General features: G+C 36.1%; 1 protein-coding gene across 2 annotated transcripts in view; it reads right to left on the bottom strand.

Annotated features, from left to right (window-relative positions):
- The window catches only part of Dach1 (dachshund family transcription factor 1), a 373,178-nt gene that overhangs the window by 171,688 nt on the left and 176,960 nt on the right, over positions 1-24,530 (bottom strand). For both annotated transcript variants that reach the window (XM_057786588.1, XM_057786587.1), the window contains exon 3: positions 5,374-5,535. In XM_057786588.1, the coding sequence (XP_057642571.1) occupies positions 5,374-5,535 (162 nt within the window). The remainder of the gene's footprint in view (positions 1-5,373; positions 5,536-24,530) is intronic.

Here is a 24,530-nt window from a genome sequence, read left to right as displayed (position 1 = left end):
TTGCTTTGGCTTTTTCACCCTCCGATTTGGAATCTGCTCACAGTACTGCCAGCTTAACCAAAAAGGATTAACTCTCATATCCAACTGAGAACACAGATAATTCTCAGTAATTGGTAAAAAATGAAGATGAATGGGGCTGAGAGATAAGGAGCAATTAGCTCATCAGCAGTTACAGCTGTGCACTCAATCCGGATCCATCTCTTGAGTCTCGGCCCCTTTTAAAGAACCTAAGCAGACTATGCACAGGACACCCCTCCCCAAAAAATTGCTATACCTGCCCATCATTTCTCGAGTCTTCCATTCTATTTCTTACTATACAAAGACACCTGTCATAGCATGGTATGTAAATTACTACCTCTCTTAGGACCTATGTCTAAAGCCAATCTTCTTTTTAAACTTTTTTTTTTATAACAGAAACCAAATGACTACTGTAGACACTCTTAAATTCCCTGTCAATCGTTTCATTATAGCAGCATCATCTGTTTGAAAATATAAGCAATTCCCTCATCTAATTATAGGAAGGATTTGAGGTTCATTAACACTGCCAAGGCAGGATCCAATGTGCAACTGCAGAGCTCTGCGTGGCGGCCTGGCTCTCAGTTTCCTTTTATTTGCTGTCTCCAGATCTCCAAGACTTTTTCCTGAAATCATAAAATGACTCTTTTCCCTCAAAATAGACATGTGTGCTAGAAAGAAAGGAAATGACTTTGGGATGATTTATTCTCTATCTGCAGGATATTCCTAAGGTTATTTTTCTTGTTTCAAGGTAAGGGGGTGTTCCCTAGTATCAACTAAGGAAGATATTTTGTCTCCCTCTGTGCTTGGTCTTTTTGTCCTTTTAGTAAATGTGTTTTGTTTGTTGGAGGACAAGGAAAGTAAACAGGAGGAGAAAGACTGAAGAACACATTCTCAACCCAAATGAGGTCCTTACTTGAAACTCCTGCATCCTGTTAACTACTTCTAGTTTGAGAAGAACTTTAAAAGAATCATGTACTTCCTACACACATTTGCTCAGCTTTGCCATTTACTGAACTAACACAGACTTGTCTATATGTTACAGAGTTCAGAAAGACAAAATACTCAAGTCGTGAGATGACTTCATTTCCTTGAAGTAATAACAGCAGTTAGGGGGTTATGACTATAGTTTAAACAATGAGATTTTCTCGGGACATCTGTTTTGAGATCACATTTTGAATAGATATGAACTCATTTCCTACGAAGCCAGCAATCTACTATTGTTGATAGCTGTTTACCAGTTCTATGAGTCAGATATTAGCCAGTGGCAAAGGTCCCTCTCAAATCCTCTGAGTATTTTCTAAACTGTGTACATAGTGTTTTCCTTAAATAAAATGCTGAGGGAGGAATGTATTCTTTTCTTGACTCTTGGTAAATTATGGTTCACAAAACTTTGTCCTTGAGAATAATATTTAATGCATTTATTTTTAAAGGCGTATTTCCTGGCTCTCTTTAATAAAGCGAGTAAGACACTAGGTTTAGCAAGTATTTATTTAGATAACATAGACAGTCTGAGATGCTTTTTATGTCAATATTTAGATAGCATTTCAAAACTAGAAGTAGAATTAAGGATCCTTTATTTAGATTAAACAAATTGTGATTAATTTAGTATCCCCGAAGATGACCATAATGCCAAAAGAAAAGATAAACAGATTAAAAAAAAAGAAACAGTTATGGATTCTGTCAAATTGACCTTGAGTTCACTGGTTTTAAATTTTCCTTTTCCAATATCCCTGTTCCAATTTGCAAGCAGCGTTTTTAAGCTGGTTATGCAGATCAGTTGTTAAGGAAGAAAAAATAGCCATTTATCTGGCCTATATTCTGTAGAAAGTGTTGCCACTAAAAAGAATCCAGGACATTTTTCCTTCTTATCTGGAATGTAGCTCATATCAGCCAACCTGTCACAAGATAGTACTTGATATAAACAAGAGATTGCTAAGACATCTCAGTAATCAATATCAGGATAGCTACAGTATGGAAACTCCAACCAGTGCATATCATTTGTCTCAGTATCTATTTCTATGGCCAAATGAAGCATTAATTCAAATCATAAATCTATGGTGATTTAAATCTGGGAATGAGCACCTGCCTGCTTTAATGATTTATTTTGTACATTTCAGTAAGCAGGAGATTTGTCCATATGAACTGACAGGTCACCTTCAGATGCCAGGAGCAGACTGTTTATCACCATGCAGACTAGCATCTCATCTTAGCAAGTAAATATTAAACTAAAAGAATCCAATTGATTGTGGATGAGAGAGAACGGTGATGTGGCTATATATTTTACTCAACAAGCTGACGCCCCACTCGGATCTATCCTGAGCTCCTCAACCGTTCCTATAGTCATCAACCTCTTGCAAAGATGTAGACTCAAGGTTATCATCTAAAATTGGAATGCAAAGTAATTATTTGTCAACAACAAGGATTTCTAAACTGTGTGGTTTTTTTCCTAGCTAATTTTTAAAACTCATTATGGATCAGTGAAACCCATCCTTCACAAGAATATCTATCCACCTCATCAAGCCAAATCCAGTCAAATCAAGCAGAAACAAAATCTATTTTCTTGAGCCCCAGGGATTTGTTGATAACTAGGGAATTAAATACATTACCTGTATAGGAAAGCCTAAAGTATATGGCTAACCTTGTGAGGCTAGTGAACAGAAGTCATATAAAACTAGAATTGTCACTGGGCAAATCTAAATAGTAGCAATACAAGAGCAAGCAGAACCTCTGGGAAAGGTGTTATTCCTGCAAAGAGCTAATTTGTAGGCAGATTCACAAAAGCATTGAGTTTGATTCTGAGTCATGGGTTCGAGGGTCATAGGATGCCTTCTAGATATAAACTCTTCAATTCCTCTTCTAGCCACTTCACAATGACTGATACTCTTCATACTGCCAGAGCACAACACATGCCTGCCTGCTGCTGTAGGCCAGTCTTTCCCATTAACACTTCTGTGGTCCTTGCATACTGGGTGTATAATAGATCACTTCGGTATTTTTACAATAAACTGAACTTACAAGTTTAATGGAGTACAATGTAAGTTGTTTCCAAGTTTTCTCTTAGCTCTATAGCTGCTGAAGTAACATGTACCCAAGACTGGAAGAATGCAAATGGGGAAGCTCCTGCTAATGGCAGTATAAATGGGAAGAAGGTGACTTTTAGGAAGGCAATTTTATGCAACTGTATTAGCAAAAGTAACACCAAACTTCAAGTAAACAATGTGAGGAGCACACATAATGAATGACATACTAATCACCAGGCACACATAGTTCAATTATCATGCTGTGTCATTCCCCAGTTGCCTTGAACGGTTAAGCTCAGAAAGTCTACATAACTTTTCAAAGTCATAATCAAATTGTTATTGAGCACTTAAAAGAAGCAGGAATTGTCTTCAGAGAAGCCTGGAGCCAGAAAAACTGCTCAATTCAGCAACTACTTTGATCTATGCACAGTTTGCTCTGACCTTCAAGGGGTACCTTTCTCCTTTACAGCCACTCTCCTCCTACATAATACTCACTTTTTATACATTCCAAATAAATGCCCAAGAGTCAAGGTTTTCATGAAAGACAGTAGGAATTCCGAACTCAAAGACAATTGCAGCATGTTAAAAATGGAATGAAAATGGCACCAGAAGATCTCCCCAAATGAGCTGGAGAGACCCAAAATATAAATGATGTGTGTCCCTTTGAGTCTATCATTCCACTGTTGCAAACGTGTCCTTAGTATTACGGTCTTCTAAGAAGACACAAGCAAGTGTTTCTCTTGGTTCAAATGGATGTAAGATGGCTCACACTATGTTATAACACTATAGCAAGCTATCAACTAATAGAAAATGTTATTTTCACAACTAAAATATAATGGGATATTTAAATTGCTTATATTTTAAGACATGATAATAGCCTAAGCACCTATATAATTAAAGGAAGTTGTAATTTGGTCACTTCATAAACATTATTGCATACTAAAAATATGAAATGCATGTTAATGCTTTAATTGTGAGCCACTTGCTTCTTGACTTCTGCCTGTTGGTTTCTGAAAAACTGCTGCTCAGCTGCTCAGAGAAATTAAGAGATGGTTTGTTTTAAAAAGATTTCCTTAAAAGGTTATTGTCCCTCTTATTCCCTGCTTCAAGCATCTTTTACCCGGAATGGCCTGCATTGTAAGTTTAAACATAATCAAGGCATCATTTTGAATAGTAACTATAATTTGTAAGTAGATTTTTTAATGGGAGAGGACATGACCACAGTCCACTACTGTACAGGATTTGCAGTCAAAAGTTTCCCTCATTTGGGACATTACAGAAGTCAGCCTGTCTGGAGTTCAATGGATTAGCCTTGCCCTGGGACTACCACCTTTCAAGATCTTGGTATCTCCCTGCCAAGTAATCACTGATAACTTATTTCTATAAGTGCTGCAAGTTGACCTATTTCGGTAGGCAAAGCAAAGGAGTTTTATTTTAAGTCCTTCTACACTTAGTCCTAAAAAAGAGAGCATTACAATTCTTTTATTTTGCTTCAATATTGCCACAATATTCAATATGTGATGTAAAGTCTAAAATGGCATCTACCAACCATGAGCTAAGTGATTTTCTGCTTTCTTGGCCTTGTCCCTAGGCTTCCAAGCAGTGTAAGTGTTGGTATGTGCCTGAACTGCTTTGCTGTAGCATCATCTCTTCAGGTGGTCCTCCGTGTTTCCACTGCTCTGAGAAGAGCCATCAACAGCCATTCTCAATGCAGTTGTCCTTATGAGGTCCTGCTGAGAGATCTAGTCTTCCCATTTGAATGTCAGAAGTGGACATTTACCTTCAGGGATGAAGTGCTATTTTGTGTTTGTTATATATGTTTCAAATCACTTACTACCATGCTTATGAGGAACTGCAATTGAAATGATAATTATTACAATTCGTATTATTTCATCAAAACCCTTTAAGTACAAACTAATCGGTGGAAAGCAGAGAGCTATTGATTAGCTTAAGAAACAACATTAATATGCTGCATGAAAAAGAGAAATTGATCAAATTGTGATGAACTTCTATGTTTACTTCAAGCCTTCTTGGATAAGATAACAAGCAATTTTCATTTGTTAAATTGTATTTCGAGCATAAATTCTGTACTTTCAAGGAAGACATTAGTGTATATGAAAAGTATGAAATGTTTTGCCACATTAGCACCCAGATGACAAATATTTCATTGATTATAAAATTTAATCCACTTTTAAAGACAGATTCACAAGTCACGTGCTTAGTCTGCACAGCTAAAAGGGCTGCAGTAGTGGGTATCCAGTAGTTTTATTCTGGAGTATAAATTAACTCAATGAAAAAATGAATGTGAATACTGGCAGTGAACATAAAAACTTACCGACACCTGAATTCATATCCCCATTTTCAGAATCTGCTCCATGTTGGTTGTTACTGGCATGATAGTTGCTCATGGCTTCTAATTTGATTTTTTTCACCTTCATTGCTTCAGCAATAGCTGCATTGGTAGCAGCTGCAGCAGCTGCAGCAGCTGCAGTCAAACCTTAAAAAAAATTAAAAAACAAAGTCATTCAAATTCAAGTTTTTTGTATAATAGGTCATCTCTTTCCATAACACACATACAAACATAGAATCTATAATTCCTTTATGTTATATCGATAATATATTTCTGTTCCAAACCAGTCCAAGCAACACTGACACAAGCGTACAAATTCTAATCAAATTCTCTGTTTGAGTACTAGGAGAAACGAACTCACATGTTTCACAGGAGTGGAAATGTGGAGTGAATAAACTTTCGAAGAGACACAGGCTGAACTTTCCATTCCCTGCTCAACATCCTCTACGGGTGGTAGAAAGTCAACACTGCAGATTAATGGAAAGGCTTACTTCGGATGCTCAAAGTCTCCTCCGTAACTGGAGGCATCCCGCATACTCAAGCTCTGATGTATCCATGCCACCTTTTCTCACACACGGCTCGCAGCATCAACCCTCTGCTTTCAAGGGTGGCTCACTTCCATGACTGCCATTCTTCTAGTGAAATTCTACTCATACTTTGACGTCTTAACCCCTATCTTTCCTAGGCTGAGATGATGGCAGGTTGTTTCTGGCTGTAAGGACTATGTTTACATTTATGTTATGGTACATGCAACACTGCACTGTATGTGTCCTGTTCATGTCTTTTCCTTGTGAAGTGGTCACTTATTCAGTGGCAGAAGCCATTGTCAATGTGCAGCTAAGTAGCTGCAGGATTCAAGATTTTTATGTCTTAACAAAGTTTGATATGGCCTGGATGGCTGAAATACGTGGGAGACCTGCCTTTTTCTGAAGAGAAAGGAGAAGTGGAAGGGAATGTCGGGGGAGAGAGTTGGAGGGGAGGGGCTGGATGGATGGGGTGGGGCGATGAACAGAGGGGGAAATATGATCAGACTGGGTGAAAACTAATTAATTAATCAATAAAAATTACAAAAAATTACGCAAATAATTTCATTCCACTTATTAAGCCATTAAGTACTGATTTCAGTGACTCAAGATTAATCTGATCACCATTATAGAACCATATTATTGATCAATATCATGTTTGCTTTACACATTATGGAATATAACACAAGTTCTAAAATGCTGTATTTAAGCCCAGAATGCCCACTGTTCCTGCTTTGTCTTATACACTCTTGTCATACAGATAATATTTAGACATACAGATAATAACAGATCAGATATGATGCAAGAAACAAAAGCCACTGACCTAAAGTGCAGTTCTAAAGGTAGGAAGAAAAGAAATTTGAACTCAAAACATATTGTCTTCTCAAATGTTAATTTTACAAAGTTCTTTTTACCATCCTAACCTGGGGTCACCCATCCGAAAAAAAGTTACATGCCATGGGGAAAATGAATAATGTCTCCTAATTCTAGAATGTTCGCAGCCTATGCAAGGAGAGTGTGTCTTTCCCTGCATCATCCTTTCACACAGCTGCCTGAGAGATCCTGAGCACTGTGTTCTGGCCTTCTGGATTTATCTGTGTGATTTATCCTCACTCCCAGTTGGTAGAGAGAATGAACACCCCTCTTTTTCCCTTTCCTCCCCACTAATCATTACTCTATTCAAAAGCTGCTGCCCATTGAATTACGTGGAAGTCTTGGTAGAAACCTTTGCTATGTAATCAGTGCACAGACGACTCGACCTGCTCATCAGATCAGTGCAGAGGGGCGTTGACCACGTTCACCCGGATGCAATAAGATCTGCAGATCAGATCTTTGCCTGAAAAACTCATAACCACTCCTTAAAAGGCATTGATCTAAATTCAAAGAATCCATCTGCGTTTAGCACAAGCATTTGCTGCCTTTTAAGTCCCAACTTGAACAGACTCTCTCATCTTCCTATGATTGAATTTTCTCCTCAATGACTCATTTCCTTCAAAGATGTTTCAGAGCATTTTCTTTCCTGTTCCCTTTAAATCCTCTTTGTGATTCCCAGAAAAAGGTTTTCCTTGATTTTTTCCTTGTCACCAATGTGAACATCTTCTTTGTCCTTTCCTCTATTTCCTGGTGTTGACTTGTCAGTAATTTATGTCTCTTCTAAGCCCTATAACTTGGCTTCATGCTACAGGAGGATCTAGTAATTGAATTCAAAATATAAAGAGATGCTATTATATACTAGCCTGCAAATTTTAAATAACACAAATATAATTTTCAAGATCTTGTCCTAGGAAAGCCAATTGATTTTTTTTAAAAGAGATTCTTCTGCTGTAAAACCATTCTGAGCCCAAAGAGAAAATAATAAAAATCAAGTAAGAAAACAAATAAAGAATAGCACATTATGCTCAGTATGGACAATTCTCATTCCTTATTCATCTGCAAGTCAAACCGAAGTGTTAATTTTCAGTGGGAAACTTTCTTTACTTAGTCCCTTACTTTAGATCATTTATATTTATCTTAGTATTCACTTATCATAACTACTTCTAGTAAAGTTATTATCTTCTATTTGTTTGAAACTTTTTCCAAGTTTTACAATTCAAATAAAAGTCTAAAGGGTACATGTGCCAAAATCAACCGTGCACATGAATGCATGCATGCTATAATCAGAATAACATGCAATTTGGCATTCTAATTTTACCTAAGTCTTTTTTAATACAGGTAGGAAATTTTGGTATACGCAACAATTCTAAACTTTTGGTTCTACTAAGCCTTCTCGTACTTGATTTTTAATATCTTAAATTCAACCAGTTTCCTTCATGTCCACTACTGCCCCAATTGCAAACTTCTATATCTTATTCCTTAAATTCCTGCAATGCTTTTTTTTAATAGTCTTTTTCAGGGAAGAGAACACTAGTTGGTTATCCAGCATCAAATAGTCAGTCCCCAAAAGACACATACAAATAGCATTATACAGATTGAGCAGGCTATATTTAAAAAAATTTATGTATATATGTATAAATATATGCACATAATAACAATTTATCAAAAAAGAGGCTATGAATTTAAATAGAGCAAGGAGGGGTATATGGGAGAATTTTGAGGGAGAAATGGGAAGGGAGAAATCACGTAATTATTTTATAATGTCAAAGTAAAAGACAGATAGTGGTGGCGCACACCTTTAATCACAGCATCAGGAGGCAGAGGCAGGTAGATCTCTGTGAGTTTGAGATCACAAGAGCTAGTTCCAGGACAGCTCCAAAGCTACCATGAAAACCCTGTCTTGAAATAAGAGATAGAGAGAGGGAGAGAGAGATAGAGAGAGGGAGAGAGATATAGATAGAGAGAGAGAAAATAAAAGGAAAAACAATTTCATATAATACAGTTTTAGTCATATTTACTTTCTTCACCAAAATCTTCAAAGATTCAACCCCTAATCTTTTACCTACCCAACCTTGTGTAATATTTTTATTTATAAATGACAGAATCCAATTTGTGCTAGAAGTGAAAGCTAAAGAAACAATAAAAATATATATGTAAATTCTCAAGTGTCATGTGCACACATGTATGAATTAAATACAGTCCAATCTTAACACCTGTCACTTTCCCCGCCTGTGATGTTTTCCTCACATAGTAGACAACGTGGTCAGGAAAGATGAAGGCAGGATGATGTTATTATTGTCTGCTATTCCAATCAAATTTAATACTTTACAGGTTCTTAGTGTTCGCTTCCCTGATAATTCGTGTGGAAATATCACCAGTGCCAGATTAATTTCTGTGCCCCAAATAACTAATGCAATTTCAGTTACCCAAGTGGGCTACAGTACTTTCTGTTAAGTTATTCAACAGGCAGATGTGACTTTGTGGAGGAAGCCTTGTGGTTCTGTGGTCTAGACATACCTATGACACCTTCATATGGTGATGTAACCACTCCCTAACTATTCACTCTATCAGAGAAAGACCTTTTGCCTTTTAAGAATTATCTCCTCCAAATGGGGGGAGGGGGCAATATGTGGGAGGAGGGGGAGGGAAATGGGAAACGGGGAGCAGTTGGAAATTTTAATTAAAAAAGAATAAAAAAGAATAAAAAAAAAGAATTATCTCCTCCAAAACCACAGAGAAACCCTGTCTCGAAAAACCAAAAACCAAAAAAAAAAAAAAAAAAATTATCTCAAGGTCCAGTCCTGTCAAGAGACAGAGACATACATGACGTTACCCTGGCTCTCAAGCAGGACTAGTGATAAACATGTTTTTTCATCCCAGGTGAATAGGAATTTGCCTTTCAAGTATCTGTCAGAACCAGTCATGGAGCTTTCAAACAAAACACATACCTACATCATGCCATCTGTAACTCTGACTCAGAAGGTCTGAGGTGGAGACTCTGAGACTTTGCACCTGCTTATAGTAATTTTACTACTGCATGCATCGTCTTTCCATCCTTCTGTGTAGTTTGGGAAGAGCAACCCAATACATTGATGTTTTTCTATTTTATATAAGAGAAGATGATGTGGCTAAAAGAATATGGGAATTAAGGCTACACCCTAGAAGATAATATAAACACAATATGGATAGATTCTTCGTTTACTTACATCAAGTGTTTTTTATTATCATGGTGCTTGGTGTGACCTGTCATTGAATGGAAAAGTCATTCTCATACAAGATCCCTCAAAGAGCCACAAGGCAAATATAGTAGTTATTTTGAAAATGCTAAAAAAAAGTACAAGAACACTTTATTTTTGTGTTAGATTATATGAGACTACATGAGAGATAACAAATCTTATAATTTAATATAAAACATGAGTGCCCATAGATTCTTTGTGCATAAAGTTTTAGAGGATCACAAGACAATTGGCAGCTCATTACATCTATCACAGTTCCAGTGGTTTTGGTGGCTTCTTTCCTTTTAAACCTCCAAGGTAATTCTCAAATCCCTTGAACCTTATTGTCTCTAGTGGAAGCGTAGTGTGAATTTCTTTGTAGCCTCAGATGGATGTTGTATCGTGTATGTTGTTCAATAATTAACTTCCTTTGAAAAAGAAAAGTGGAAGAAATAAATAATTGCCAGAATGCCAAGCATTCAAGCCATGCCATGTTTTTATGTAATAGACTTGTTCTCTGGTGGAAAGAGCAGCAACCCTAAATATCTACCTTACTCCTTCACCCCTGCTGTGGCACTATTTTCACAGACCCTACTTCTGTTCTGCCTCTGATTCATGGCAACTTTAGCTTCCCCTGCTTCCATGACTTGCTCCAAAGTGTCTTAGGTTTTCACATTGCCACTGCTTTTAATTCTTCCCAATCAAAGCAACTAATTTTCTTTTCAGAACTAGTCAGTTCAGTAGCTCCCAGGAAAGGTAGAGGCTGGAAGTTGCAGAAGATTCCTTTAACGTATTACAAGAAATACTTTACATGGTACATAGATGCTTAGTGAGAAATCTACACTAAGATTTACATAGTGTTTCTGTTTTATAATAAATTGTTGCTAACTGTGTGGAATGTCATTGCAATGATTTCTATGAAGGAGTTTTTAAAAAAATCATCACAGAAATATATGCTCAAATTATCTATGAATAAAAGGAGAGGGAACAGACAAACTACCCAAACAAAAATAATCAATAAAGGTAGGCAGATGACTTAAGACGGGCAAATGAATGAATGAACAAACGACCTCTTACAGTAAGACATAATTAGCTCTTGATTTATAAATGAATGAATGACCTCTTACAGTAAGATATAATTAATAATTAGCACCTAAACATTATAAACTGATGGGGGATAGTCTTTTGTTTTGTGTTGATTTTATTGGTTAAATAAAGAAACTGCCTTGGCCAATATCAAAGGTTTTGGAATGTATCTTTTTGGCTACCATGGCATACATTTTGATCCAGTCATCCACATGAATCAAGTTTTCCATAAAATTGTTGAACCCAAACTCTGTGTGCTGTATTTATACGAAGCCCTTGCTGTTTCAAATACAATAGCGGGAGTCAAACTTTTGGGAGTGAAATGGGCCTTTAAAGGCAACCTCTTACTTTGTAAAGAGAGCAATTATTTTCTGCTTTCAACTTTCATTAAACAGCCTTTAAATTTTTTCAAATACCATTAAATAATCCTGACCACTCTTTTAAAAAAGAGTAAGTATCTCATTATATTTATTTCCAATAAGTTAGTGCCCTTAGTTATAAGTAGACGATTACAACTGTAGATTATAAATATCAAGAAAGAAGACAGATTGCTGTCAAATCCTTTCTCTGATCTGTTTGTTTGCTCATTAACTTGAAAAGCCCGATCTTTGATCTTTGGTTTCAAAGACATCAAGATGACTTCCAAATGTTTGATATGCTGTCTAGTTTTACATTAACTTTCATATAAAATGCATCTCTCAAATCCTAATGGTTGAAAAATCATGTTAAACTGAAGAGATGGTAATTATTCAAATATTCCATACAGCTCACTATTAGTCTATGCTGCTAACTCAAACCTAAAAGAAACAAGTTTAAACATGCAAGAAATTATGGTCAATGGTAGGTATTAATATTCTGGAATTGATAGGTTATTTATGTCTGGCATTCTTTCCACTGATTATTCAGGGAGACAGGCGGCTTATAAATATCTCATCACTCCACCGTCACAGAAATTTCATCGACAGTGCTCATGCACAGCTATTAGCAATATGAATCTAACCATTACAAGAAGGAGGAAAATCGAACATGTGGCATTAATACGCAGTCCTGGTTCCTAACCATCTGATAGGCAGATGGTGTGAAGCAGCTTCTCCAGCTGAAATGAAGGGGCACATCATTTAAAGGCTTGTTTGCATTCTAACTGATACCAGTGCCATATTGATATACACGATGCATCATGGCAGGATTTGAACAATCTAGTTTGCTTCAGTCATAAATGTTTACAGCCTTGTTTTTTTAATCTTATAAGCATGTTCAGAAGAGTGTATTTTTAATTTATGAAAGCTATTGTTTACTTCTGTTGAACTAGAAGATTAGCAGAAAGCAGGAATATTAAATTACTTCAACCAGAGCAATATAACCAAGACAGATGAATAAAGTGGGTTTCTATTTTCAATAAGGATGTTAGTAAAGGAATTTTAAAATTAGTCTAGGCATTTTGCGCATTAAATACATTTATTCATTTAAACCTTCCAGCTATTTTTTCCCCAAGTGGCATAGAGAGGAACTTAATGCTTTACATAGTCATTCATTTAAAACTCTCACTGTGTGCAATTAATCTTGTCTAACAACTCAATTCAGAAAGCAAAACACCAAAAAGCATAGTTCAATTCAACACTCATTACTGTGAGGCAATCTTTCTGCCCCTGACAGTTCCTATAGACTCTGAAAAGCTACGTTGAAGGTGCATTGTGAGCTCTATATGCGTTTGAATTTCAACTCAATTGAAATCACTCCAAGCCACAGAAGAACTCTTGGCTCAGTGCAACAACTTGAAAACACCACTGTCTTTTTTTCCTGAAACTCCACTTTTTTCTTATGCTTATTTAAATACCAGCTGTCCAAAAGCTGACACTAATCTCGAGTTATTTTATTTCTTATTACTTTCTAAATAAATATAAAATGTGATTGAACCATGTCTGTTCTCATCTTGAATGCATAAATAGCAGAAATTATAAGCTACTAGAATAAGAAACTTAATTGTGCATCTGGTTAAAGTGAAGATTTTCAGTGTGAACTTGTCTCTTAATGTCCATTAGACTGACTTTCTTGCCCTTTGTAGCACATTTGTATTCTGTGGAGAAAAGGAAAATTGATCCCCAAGGCCACTAATGGAAACACTTTCTATACCAGTTTTCAGTTTTTCAATTGATTGAATTAGATTTTAGAAATGTTTGGACTAACAATAGCAACCAAAAAAATCCTCATAAAATTAAATAAACATATGGTAAAAAACATATTATCCCCACTCTGAGTTAGCATGTGTATTGCACTGATATTGTTACTTTTCAGGTATTATTTCAGCCAGGAAACAGAGTGGGGGCTGGGATGGACTGGGGAGATGGGACTTAGTTGGGTCTGGAGAAAGGACATGGAAGCAAGAAAGTGATGCAATTATATTTTCATTATAACAATAATTTAAAAGAAACATTATCATTATTTTATTAATGACTGATGAGTCAAATAAATATCAGTATTAACATTATTTTATGGACAGTTTAAATTCCCATTAAGAGAATAGAATAGCAGTGGTAACAGAGGGTCAAACACCCACCATGGGGATGCTGTTTGGCCGTGAATAAATCACTGAGCCATTTTAATGAGGGGCTTTGAACAGCTCACCGTCTGATTACTGACTCACAGAAACGGGATAAACCAGAACAAACAAAAAGGGTTAAATAACTGTCCTTTGGTGTTCAGTAAAATTTAGTTCATGTGTGGGAAGGTAAACTTAACATGGTGTGTATACCTTTTTCTCATCCGTAACGCTATTTCCTCTAGAAAATCATTTCTAAGCCACCACTTGGGGATTAAATTTATAAAACTCAGGTACTAGAAAATGATAAAAGGAACCTTTGTTTTAGTGACAATGAGATGTACGGGCAAAGAGAGTAATCTTTTCCACGAGATTACACCATTAAACACTGGCAGTGCAAGCCCAGTTCTAGGTCAAATTTCAGACTTGAACCCACTAAAGATAAAGGTAAAAGGACAGACGAAAATCAAGCAAGCTACAACATTTGAAATATGTTGCATCTCTTTGCTTCATAGTTTATAAACTGCATGGGGAGCAGAGTTTAGACAGCCAAATAAAAGAACCATTGTGTCAACTGGCATAGAAATCTGATCAAATTTTCAATGACAGTTTCATAAAATTCACAATGGATTTGCTGGAGAAAGAATCACAGTTTGCCTTTGTGTACAAAACTTTGTTCTCTGTGATATTGGTGAAAAGCAACATTTGTCACATTACCAGAAAACTATACATAGTGCACAGGCCAGCGAAATGTTTTGCGTAACTTTCATACTGAATAAATCCTCATTATGCTCACTAACTGAAATAATCAAAATTTCGCTCTGATTTTAATGATGCATGCTACACTATATTCTGCCTCTCTCTTTTTAAATGGCATTAACTTTCCTTACGTCATTCTAAGGCTCAATATTTCTTCTTACATTTATCCCTGGCCACCACACAAAATGACTCAGTCATTGAGCCGCGGCAGGTAGTTTTAACTCACATGAGTATGTCTGACCGAGTTTGACCTTCTAAAAATATGTTTTTCAATAATCAACTAGATAATTTATTACTGAGATGAACGAGGTATTGTAATTGATGATAAAGTAAAAATACCATAAGCATATTTTTCTACAAAAGTACAATCTCACTGGCATTTGAACTTTTAAAAATCTTCTTAAATGTTCTACTTTGTCTTAATATTCTTTGATACTTCAATAAGTTCCTTTTTCAGCTTTGGTTTTCTCAAAATGTGTGTATGTGCTTTGTGGATCAGTTGTATTACAGTTGCTGAGAAGGAACAAGAAGCAAGCGGGGAGGAGAGGGGACAGGAGGAGAGATCCACTTCCATTTTTTTTTTTTTATTTTTATTGAGCTCTACATTTTTCTCTGCTCTCTTCCTTGTCTGTCCCCTCCCCTCAAAACCCTCTCCCATTTCCATTTTTGACATGTAAGTTTCGTTTGGAGAGAATTATCTAAAGACATCAAGATACCTTTAGCAAACGGGTACATAAAAGATTTCTGATATGGTAACATAAATATTTTTGTGGAAAAGACCCATGAAGGACATACATTCATGAAGACATATAATATAAATATTTGTGGACTTTGTTTTTTTGTCTTTCTCAAAAGAACTGAGTTGGGGTCAAGGTGAATTTGGAACATTTGCATCTCCCATCACTGAGTAACAACGTGCAGTAAGTAGCAAAGGCATGGCAGTCAAGGCGGTACAACCCTTTCTTCTTAGTCTTTAAGTCTTGCAGCTATGTCAGCATTTCCTGAGGGGCATAATCGGCCTATGAGATGGGAGATTTCCTCATTTGTTTAGAAGGAGGAGCTGGATGGTGACAGTGTCTAGAAAAGTACATATCAAGAGGAGTCTTCCAACTGGACCTTTGCGGACCTTTGAAAGAACAGACTCCGCCCCGACTAAGTGATAGGGAATGTTCTAAAGAAAAGTGAATGTGGTCCACAATGTGAACAAGATGTCAGGCTCGAGCTGATGAAGACTTTGTCTTGGCACAACTTTTTAATCATTATGAACTTACTTAATGTCGTGAATGTGTCATAGGCAAATTTAGCACTATCACAATATGCCATTGCTGCTTTTCAAGAATAAAAATGTACTCTTCTAAAGTCTGATTACCATATTCTGCCAGGCTTATCCAGGAAGAGAGGGCATGGGTATTGTATTATTCATATCTCCTTTTTTGCTGTAAACTATTTCAATAAAAATATGTTTAATTCTGATAGGAGAATAAATATGATTTTGGGGATTTTGAATTTTTGGTTGTCTGTTAGTACATTCTATTCATTTTTGGAATAACAGTGACAGCAAATGCTGAACTTTCTTAACATGTTCTCACTTTGAGAACAGCATCCAGGGTTACCCTAATCCAATGGCTTCTCTTGACCTAATTTGTTTTGTGCCATGAGATTCTATTATAAGAAACTAAATCACCGCAGTAGATTTATTCACCTTAAATAATTTAAGCTAATTGAAAAAGAACCAAACTAAAACTAAAACACTTTCTCAGGCATTCAATGTGTGCATGTCAATTAGTAATTTAAACAACCAGCTAATTACTGCAGCTTTGCAAGGAACTTGGAGCCGCTAGATGAGAACGTTCCTCTGTCTCCAGCGAACTGAAGACACAGGCAAGGAACAACCCTGACTCGTGAGCATGGGCATTTTTCTCATTCTTTCCCAAGACTATTTTCAATCTAATACATTTTACACCATAAGCAGCTACCTAAACATTTCATTCCTGATCACTCTTTGACACTTACGACATTTCAAATCTATAAAGTGACTTGGGAAAATGACAGTCATGGTGTTGTTATTCAAAGAGGTTACTATTACATCCTAATCTTAAGAAGTTGAAACTCTATGAGTTGGCTAAAAATGGAGACTCTGCTTAACATTGTTTATGTTCCTAACTTAAAGTTGCTAAACACCATTTTAATTTAGCCATGTTAACAGGTTCAGAAAAGTACTATTACCAATTTTCATTCACCGCTTCATCTTAAAGTGCATTTGTGAAATTAGTGATCTTTTTCTCATAAATTTATTTAATGGGACCACTTGGTTAGTTCTTTGTATTATCTGAAATATAGGGCCTCATATGTTCAACCACCCTGTAACAGTTTCAAAAGCTTTACTTGCAGTATTTTACCAGAGATCTTTCTGATGAGAATTCAAAAATTCAAATATACTTTTATCTTAGAAGTAAAGCCTTTTGAAATATTGCGAAAGTGCCCTGTGAATAAAGACAACACACTTAAGTTGACTTCCCCCGCTTTAAACAGCATTCATCTTTTCAAAAGCAATAGCTTCTCAGGCCACACGAGCCTCCTGCATTATTCATTTCATGTGCAACCTCGGCTGGACCATAAATTGTTACTTTATCTAATCAAAGGAGACTTAACTCTACAGAAGGTCAAAGGTTTAATTTTGTGAAGTATTATCTTACGCTATGAGTTTAACCGAAAAATAGAAGAAGAAAAACAGCCAAGAAGCTGGTACTAAATGAGCCTTTATTGCCTCAGGCATTGGCCTAGTTAATAAACTTTCATTGAAGGTTTCTTTCAACTGTTATGGACAATGAGAGGGGGGAAAAAATCTTAAATTACAGCCATGTGTGACTTTTGAAGCAGTCATTCTTTTTTATCTCAACCTCCTTAGCTCAGGGGGAAAAAAAAGACAAAGAGAGATTGTCTTCAGTCTCTTAACCAAAACTGTATGTTTCTAAACAGATGAAAAAGTACAGATAAACTTTGCAAGAAGCAGAGGTCGGCTTTGAACAATATAAAAAAAATACATTCTTTAGGTGTCGAATCTTCGAGAGCAATCTTTCTGGCTCACTGTTAAACTACAAAGAGAACAGAGAAAGCATGAGTTCTACCCACAACTTCCACTTTTAGACTCTTCTGAGTGGTAAAAGATAAAGCCTAATATGTCATCACTGCACAAAACCCATGCCTAGTTCAGTATTAACCAAAGGCATTGCAATTCTTATACTATCTGTGTATCTTCTAACCTGTTCAGGAGGAAAAAATCCCCCTTCTGTCACATTCAGACAAACTAGCAGCAAAATATTCATTCTTTATCAATAGGCAATTAAAAAATTTAGAATGATCAATTGCATCTGTCTATCTTAGACTTTTAATCAATGATCTCTCTGCACTTTTCTGTTTAGCATTTTCTGGAGGAGACATTAAGCCAAGTTCCTGTGAACAATGGTAGGTATCCTCGTTTCTTTGTCCAGAGGCACTATGTAATGATCAAAGTCACCTACATTCTCAAAGACATCTTGGTCTATACATTATTGCATAAAAGGGGACATTCCTGGATCACTTAACTGTGACCAAAGGAAGAAACAGTGGTCTCCCCAACTTTTAGTCTATTCTGGAATACAAAAGAAGGGTTAAAGAAACATACTTGCACCAGGTCTCATTCCCAGACCCCAAATGTTATTTACCCTCTTTCCACCAAGGAGTGTTCTACAGAAATGACATGTTACTTTATGCTAAGGACATGTCTTCAGGACAGTCTTTGGTCATTTATGAACGTGAGCAGCATGGCAGCTTACACTAGCAGCAGCAGGTGAATCCATGCCCAGGCTCCCTGCTGAAAGCAGCTTTCCACACAGGTGGGGGCATTAAGCCTTATTGCACCCAAGAGAGAAGCATGGGTGCATATCAGCTCTTGTGCTTCTTTCCTGTATTTACTTCAGAGCACAAAGACATCTGAGGAGGAGTAAACAACAGAGACTCAAGACAATCGAACTTTTATGAGAGGGGGAAATAGTCAAGCACTATGTAAAATAGGAGGAACCCAAATTTAGAATTTCTCGTCACAGTTAAATCTGGGTAAAAGAATCTAAAGTAAATTGCGACAATTGGTTGTCATCAATGGAAAAACAGGCTTTGAGAAGTAATCAGTAGGCTTACCAATGCAAAACATCCATAATGTGCTACTTTAATGTTACAGGAGAAAGCGTGTTGAGAAATATTGATAGCATGAATAATTTTGCTTTGGTTCCATTTTGCTTACTTTTTTTCTGACTAACTTGTACACATGCATTTAGTCAGTGAGTGCAATAAGAAAAGGGAGGTTTGAAAAGTATGGCTACTTACTAAAAAGTAAACACAGCACTGTTTAAATATAGTTTTATGCATGTATTTGTAGCTGCATACGATTTGTTAAAAACAAAGATAGTCATGCTTCAAAGTTACAGTTCTTTTCTTCTTTATTTATTATTATTCTTTTAGAGAAAATGGTTGATGCACATTAGAAAATGACCTAGAGGGCAGAGAAGCCTGGGAGAGGAAAAAAACTCAGGTATCTCAAATTTAATTCCTTCTTCCATTAATCAAAGTTTTATGAGTTCGTGAAAGTTATGCTACAGAGCATGAGGAGGATAGGAAACAACCCAGATCAAGGGAATTCAATGGATTTATTAAACGTGCAGACAGTAACTCAAGCTGGTGTTTCAGCAGGATTGACTCGATTCATTAATTGTAGCTTTGTGAAACTCTAAAATGCTCAAGGATCGTGCTCACGCCTGCAATGCAGCAATGCAGCAAAATACTTACAATCTTTCATCCACTACGAGCATTGTTGTTTTTATTTTATCCTAATCCACAGCTTGACACTGATCCTTCGGTAAAGGAACACAGTTTTTGATTGAAAATAATATCTAAACATTGCTGCGCTAGCCTCGTGGCCTAACAGAATATAGTGTTTCTGAAACTCGGGAAATTCAGGTTGGGAAGCAAACTCATCCTCTCAGCTGTGGCTTGAAAGGTTTTCAAAAAAATCCTTTGGGCTGGAATAATCTTTTTTCTGCTTCACAGAGGAAAGAAAAAGTAACGCTTCAGCCATGCAGTTTTTTTTCATGCAATGACTCAGTCAAAGGAAATCGTATTTGGCTCCAAACTTGAGAACAACAGCACAGATCAACACAGAAGCTCACTTGACATTCAACAACAGAGGCTTCAGAAGTCTTACTTTATCTAATGTACCTCAATTTGCAATGATCAAAATGTCACACTGGAACGTTTCTGGAAGTGGGGACTAAAAGCTGGAGAGATGGCTCAGCAGTTAGGAGCACTGATCACTCTTAGAGGACTTGCACTTGTGCCCCAGGACCCACATCAGACAGACCTCAGCCACCTGTTCCTCTAGCACCAGAGGGAATCCAACAACTCTGGCCTCTGCCAGCACCTGCACCCAAATGCACATACAGACACACATACATATATAAAATGATCTTTTAAAGTTGTTAAATAGAGAATATTATCTAAGTATTCACTGATAGCAATAAACACACTCATTCAGTGTAAAGGCCATTGAAATAACTACTTTTCATAGCATATTCTCATGAAATCCCCAAGCCAAAGAAATTACTGAATATCGGTATTCAGCAGCATAGAAGAAATTGTGAAAATTATAAAAATCAATGGGTGCTGGTGATATGCAAGCATTGCATAGGCTTGAATTGATAATCGATCTAGGCATATATGTTTAGATACCATGCTTAAAATAGTTAAAGAAAAAATATCATCTGATGGCTCTCTTCTGACTTACTCAGTGAATTATAAGCATGATAAGAATGACAATTGGCTAAACTCCTAAGTATCATGAACAATATCACAAATCTCAGTCTTGATATTTTTTATCAGTACCTTACAAAGCATAAGAAACACTTGGGAGAGTGGGGAGGTGGAAAATAAATAATAAAAATTCTCAAATAAAACAGTATCATTTTGGGGAGACAGGGAGAGTTGTCTTAGCATCAAAAGGTTTGAAGTGCACAATCCAGGCTAAATAAGTCTTTGCATCAAGAGGCTAGAATTCATGTTTATACCATATTTTCTTTGTGCTCCACAGGGCATAACCCCATGCTACCAAGTTGGAAGCAACATCCAGAGATGAGGACATAATCATTCTTTATGTTTAATTTCTACTTCAAAAGGTATTTTCCCCGGGGAGGTCCAAAAGTTCCTCTCTTAAGATGTCTGGGCTGTAGTCAATTTATCTAACAGGAAAGGCTGAGAAGTAAGCTAGAACAAAAATTATCAAATCCTGTGAAGAAAAAAAACCCTTACTATAGAATAAAAGAATATAGCATTAATCAATATCCTGTAAAATAGCTAAAATTACTTTGCCATTGAAAATAGTCCGACATTTTCAGGTGTATGCCTTCTGCCAAGTTGATATGATGGACAATGTGTGTCTTTTAGCTCAGAAGATAATATTTTCCTTCAGTTACTTCTCAGAAAGAAAATTTTGTTGTATTTTTCAAATAAAGGCTTCATAAGTCTGTGTAGTGACCTTGATATTTACATTTAGAGCCACCAGAAGAGAAATATAAAATGGCACTCAATGCTTTGCTTCCTTTTTTTTCTAACTGGAGATATTTATAGAAAGAGTAATATGATCATATACCTACAAAATATATAAAATAATTTACCAAGACTCTACATTTCTGAAGCTGTTCATACTATTTCAGTAATTATCCAATTATCATTTGATTACCAGATAATTAAATATGCACAGGACAAGGAAATCTGAACACCAAGGTCATTTTTGAACAACATCAACCAAACATCTAAATATGTACATGTGTTTATTGTCATGTCGGTGTTGCTTGATCTCTTTATAGATACTGTTTATAAAACAAAAACTAATAGTTTTTTAAGAGTTTTTAAATATTGAAAACAGTTGTAGGAAGACATGAAGTTATGTGTGTCTTCCTGAAGTTATGTTTATAATCATAGATTAGTGATGCTCACAGTCTTCATCAAAGAAGCTGCTGAGTACTGTGGAAAGGGGTTAATTCAGAGTCGCTTCACTGGTCAAAGCACAAAGAATAAATGACTGTGGGGCACAAGGTCTTAAGTGGGATATCTGTATCACCCATTCCAATGGCCAGAGAAAATTTCAAAGGAAGAGAAAGAACATGAACAGCTGAAGGATGGGAAGAAGTGCAGTGAAGCAGTCTTTGACCATTGCACTCATGAAGTCCGTGCATCTACAGCTACAAGACTTGAACAAGACTAGGCCAATCGCTGTTTCATCATGGATCCAGAACATGCCAACAAGGCTCAACTACTTCCTAAAAGACTATTGACAATCATTTCTGGAAGATGGTGGTCATTTTCTTCAATGGTATAACCTCTGGTAAATTTCCGAGATCCGGAGCCCTGCACCCATGTTTACATAAGCAAATGCAATTAAGCTTATATATACAGAAAAGGTCTTAAGAAGAAGAAAGCTTAAATTGGATAGAGAAGGGGGTTGAGTAATGAGGATGAAATGGCTGAAAATGTGGTTTAAAATGACTGAAATTCATAATATACACTCATGAAATTGTCAAGGAAAGAAAAACAAAGGAAAAATAGCCTGAAGTAACAGAAAATGGACAAGTATACATACAAAGTTTGCTATTAAAGTTCCAAACTTTCTCTTTTCCAGTGAGATAAATTCTGTATGATCTGCCCACTTTTGCTAACATTCTCACAATATAGGTCATGGTACATGGTTCTCACAACATTGAGGAGAACATTAAATAGCATAGAAATACCTGAAGAACACATGTTTTGCAGAATTGCACCATCATGTCATGTTGCAATCATCTCAACACAGCAAACCTTTCTTTACACTTTGTATCACTTTCCCCACTGTTGATAATGTCACCTCTACATATTCCAAGAAGAAAGCCAGAGCCATAAACTCTCTTTCAGCTGTAATTTCAAGCTTAAAAAATGGGATCAAACTTCTCATAAGGAATCTTATTTTTGGACACGGGATCACTCAAAAAATTATTTAAAGTCTGCATCTATAATTTCCTAACACAGCACAAGTAACTCTCCCGAAGGATGAGACTGATAATATTTCTCATTGTTTTTGGATTGGAATATTAAATGAAGGAGTATATTTAAGGAATTCAATTTTCTTTGGGACACTAAGCTCTCCATAGAGGTAGAGTACTGTTACTGTTGTCTCTGGAAGATACTAATTATATAAATAATTAAACACTAAAGAAACTGACATCAAGATGCTGGAAATGGATGACAATTATCCTGTAATGGTTAGTAACTATTGCCAGTTGACTGAATTGAGCGATGTTGAGCAGACTGATTAGGAGAGCGACCCCTCTGGTGTGTATGCAGCATGACATCCTTTCCTTGAACAACTACATCATAGGAACTCTCACAAAATGAATGCGCTCATTGTGTGACATTGGATTCACAACCCTACGTTATCACTGAAAATTGATGAAAGTTAGGAGGTGTGGCCTAGATGGAGAAAGCTCATCATTGCAGGGGTGTCCTTGTGACTACATCTTGCCCTGGACTCATTCTGAATACTGTTCTGCTTCCTGTCAGTCAGGAGGTAAAGAACGACTTGTATCATGTGTACCCATTGCTACAATGGCCTTCTCAAGTACATGTTGCCCATGCTTAGGGTCAAGATAAACCCGTCCTCTTGAAAGTTGTCCTGTCTGATCATATCAATGTGGAGAAGAGAAACTAGCACAATGTTCTAGTTAAATGGAAGATAAACAGCACAATGATGCAGGAGACTCCACATTGAATTTGCATTATCCGCATCATTATTCAAAAGGGAAGTCTATAACTCTAAGGCCACTGTATTACAAAATCTACAATGTGATAAACTTAAACCCAAAATAAAGTACTGTTAAATGGTTGGGAACAACATTGCTCTAACAAGAATAAAATTATTTTATAAAGTTGAAACTTTAGATTTAACATGTATAGATATTACATATTCTGAGTATTAAATATTCTGGATATTAATCTTCAGACACATAAGTAAGTTGTAGATATTTATACATTGTATAGGTTGTCACGTCACTCTTTTGAGGTCCCTTTGTCTGTCCCAAAGCTTCTAAATTTGACGTAACTCTATTTGTCTACTTTAAAAAATATTGCATTTAATTCTATCAATATATGCAATGAATGAAAATTAATGAAAGATAATATGATCATAAGGAAACAATTTTTAATAAATAAGCAAACTTGTTTTCTCAAAAACTTATGTTAATACTACTTTATCAGGTTCATATAAAGCAGTTCTGTGACCAACTTCTCTGCACACAGAATGCATTGTGATTCAAAGCTGGAGCATAGCCCATGTCTCTACTAACTGGTTTCTCAATATGCACACTCAACTTCCTAAAAATATACCTGATTGTCTTAAGTAGTTTTCTCTCTCTTTCATATATATGCATACTATTCACTTTGAAACAGGAATCATGTAGGATAAATAAAGGGAGAGGTGAAATCAGAAAATATAGTGATTCTTCCCTCGATGTTCTATAATAACAAAGTAACAACAATAAAGGTCATAACAGTGGTACTTTTGCCCGTGGTTTTATGGGGTTTGTGGGTATTAGCTAGTTTTATTTTACAGTCTCTGGATTCAAGTGATTTTGTATATGTTCAATATTGTACATACAAGAGTCACAATTCAATTAGCCTAATATTATTAAAGAGAATTATTCCAGAAATTTGTCTTTCCCATTGCTTTATAGCTCAAAACATAAAATTTTAATTGTGGATATATCAATTACTCAACAAAAGTTAAGGTATTTTATCTTCCAAGTGGCTCAAGATTTGAGTATTTGAGAATATGCAAAATATAAATAAATATTTGGGGGAATTGAACTGAAGTAAAAGAATATTTCAAAGTGGAAAACACATATGAAAACACATTGGACATATTTTAAGAAATTAATACTTAAACCAGTAAAACCTAATTGATTTTGGTTAAGATGGATCTTAACCTGTAGGTCTTGAATCCTTTTGGGGACAGAATGAATACAGGGATTTCTTATCATATATCCTGCTTATCAGATATTTACAATAGTTAACATTAGAAAAATTATAGTTATG

The sequence above is a fragment of the Chionomys nivalis genome, chromosome 12, assembly GCF_950005125.1.
Source record: "Chionomys nivalis chromosome 12, mChiNiv1.1, whole genome shotgun sequence".
NCBI lineage: Eukaryota > Metazoa > Chordata > Mammalia > Rodentia > Cricetidae > Chionomys > Chionomys nivalis.
Note: the sequence above shows the minus strand (reverse complement) of the source record. Positions and strands in the feature narration are given on the sequence as shown.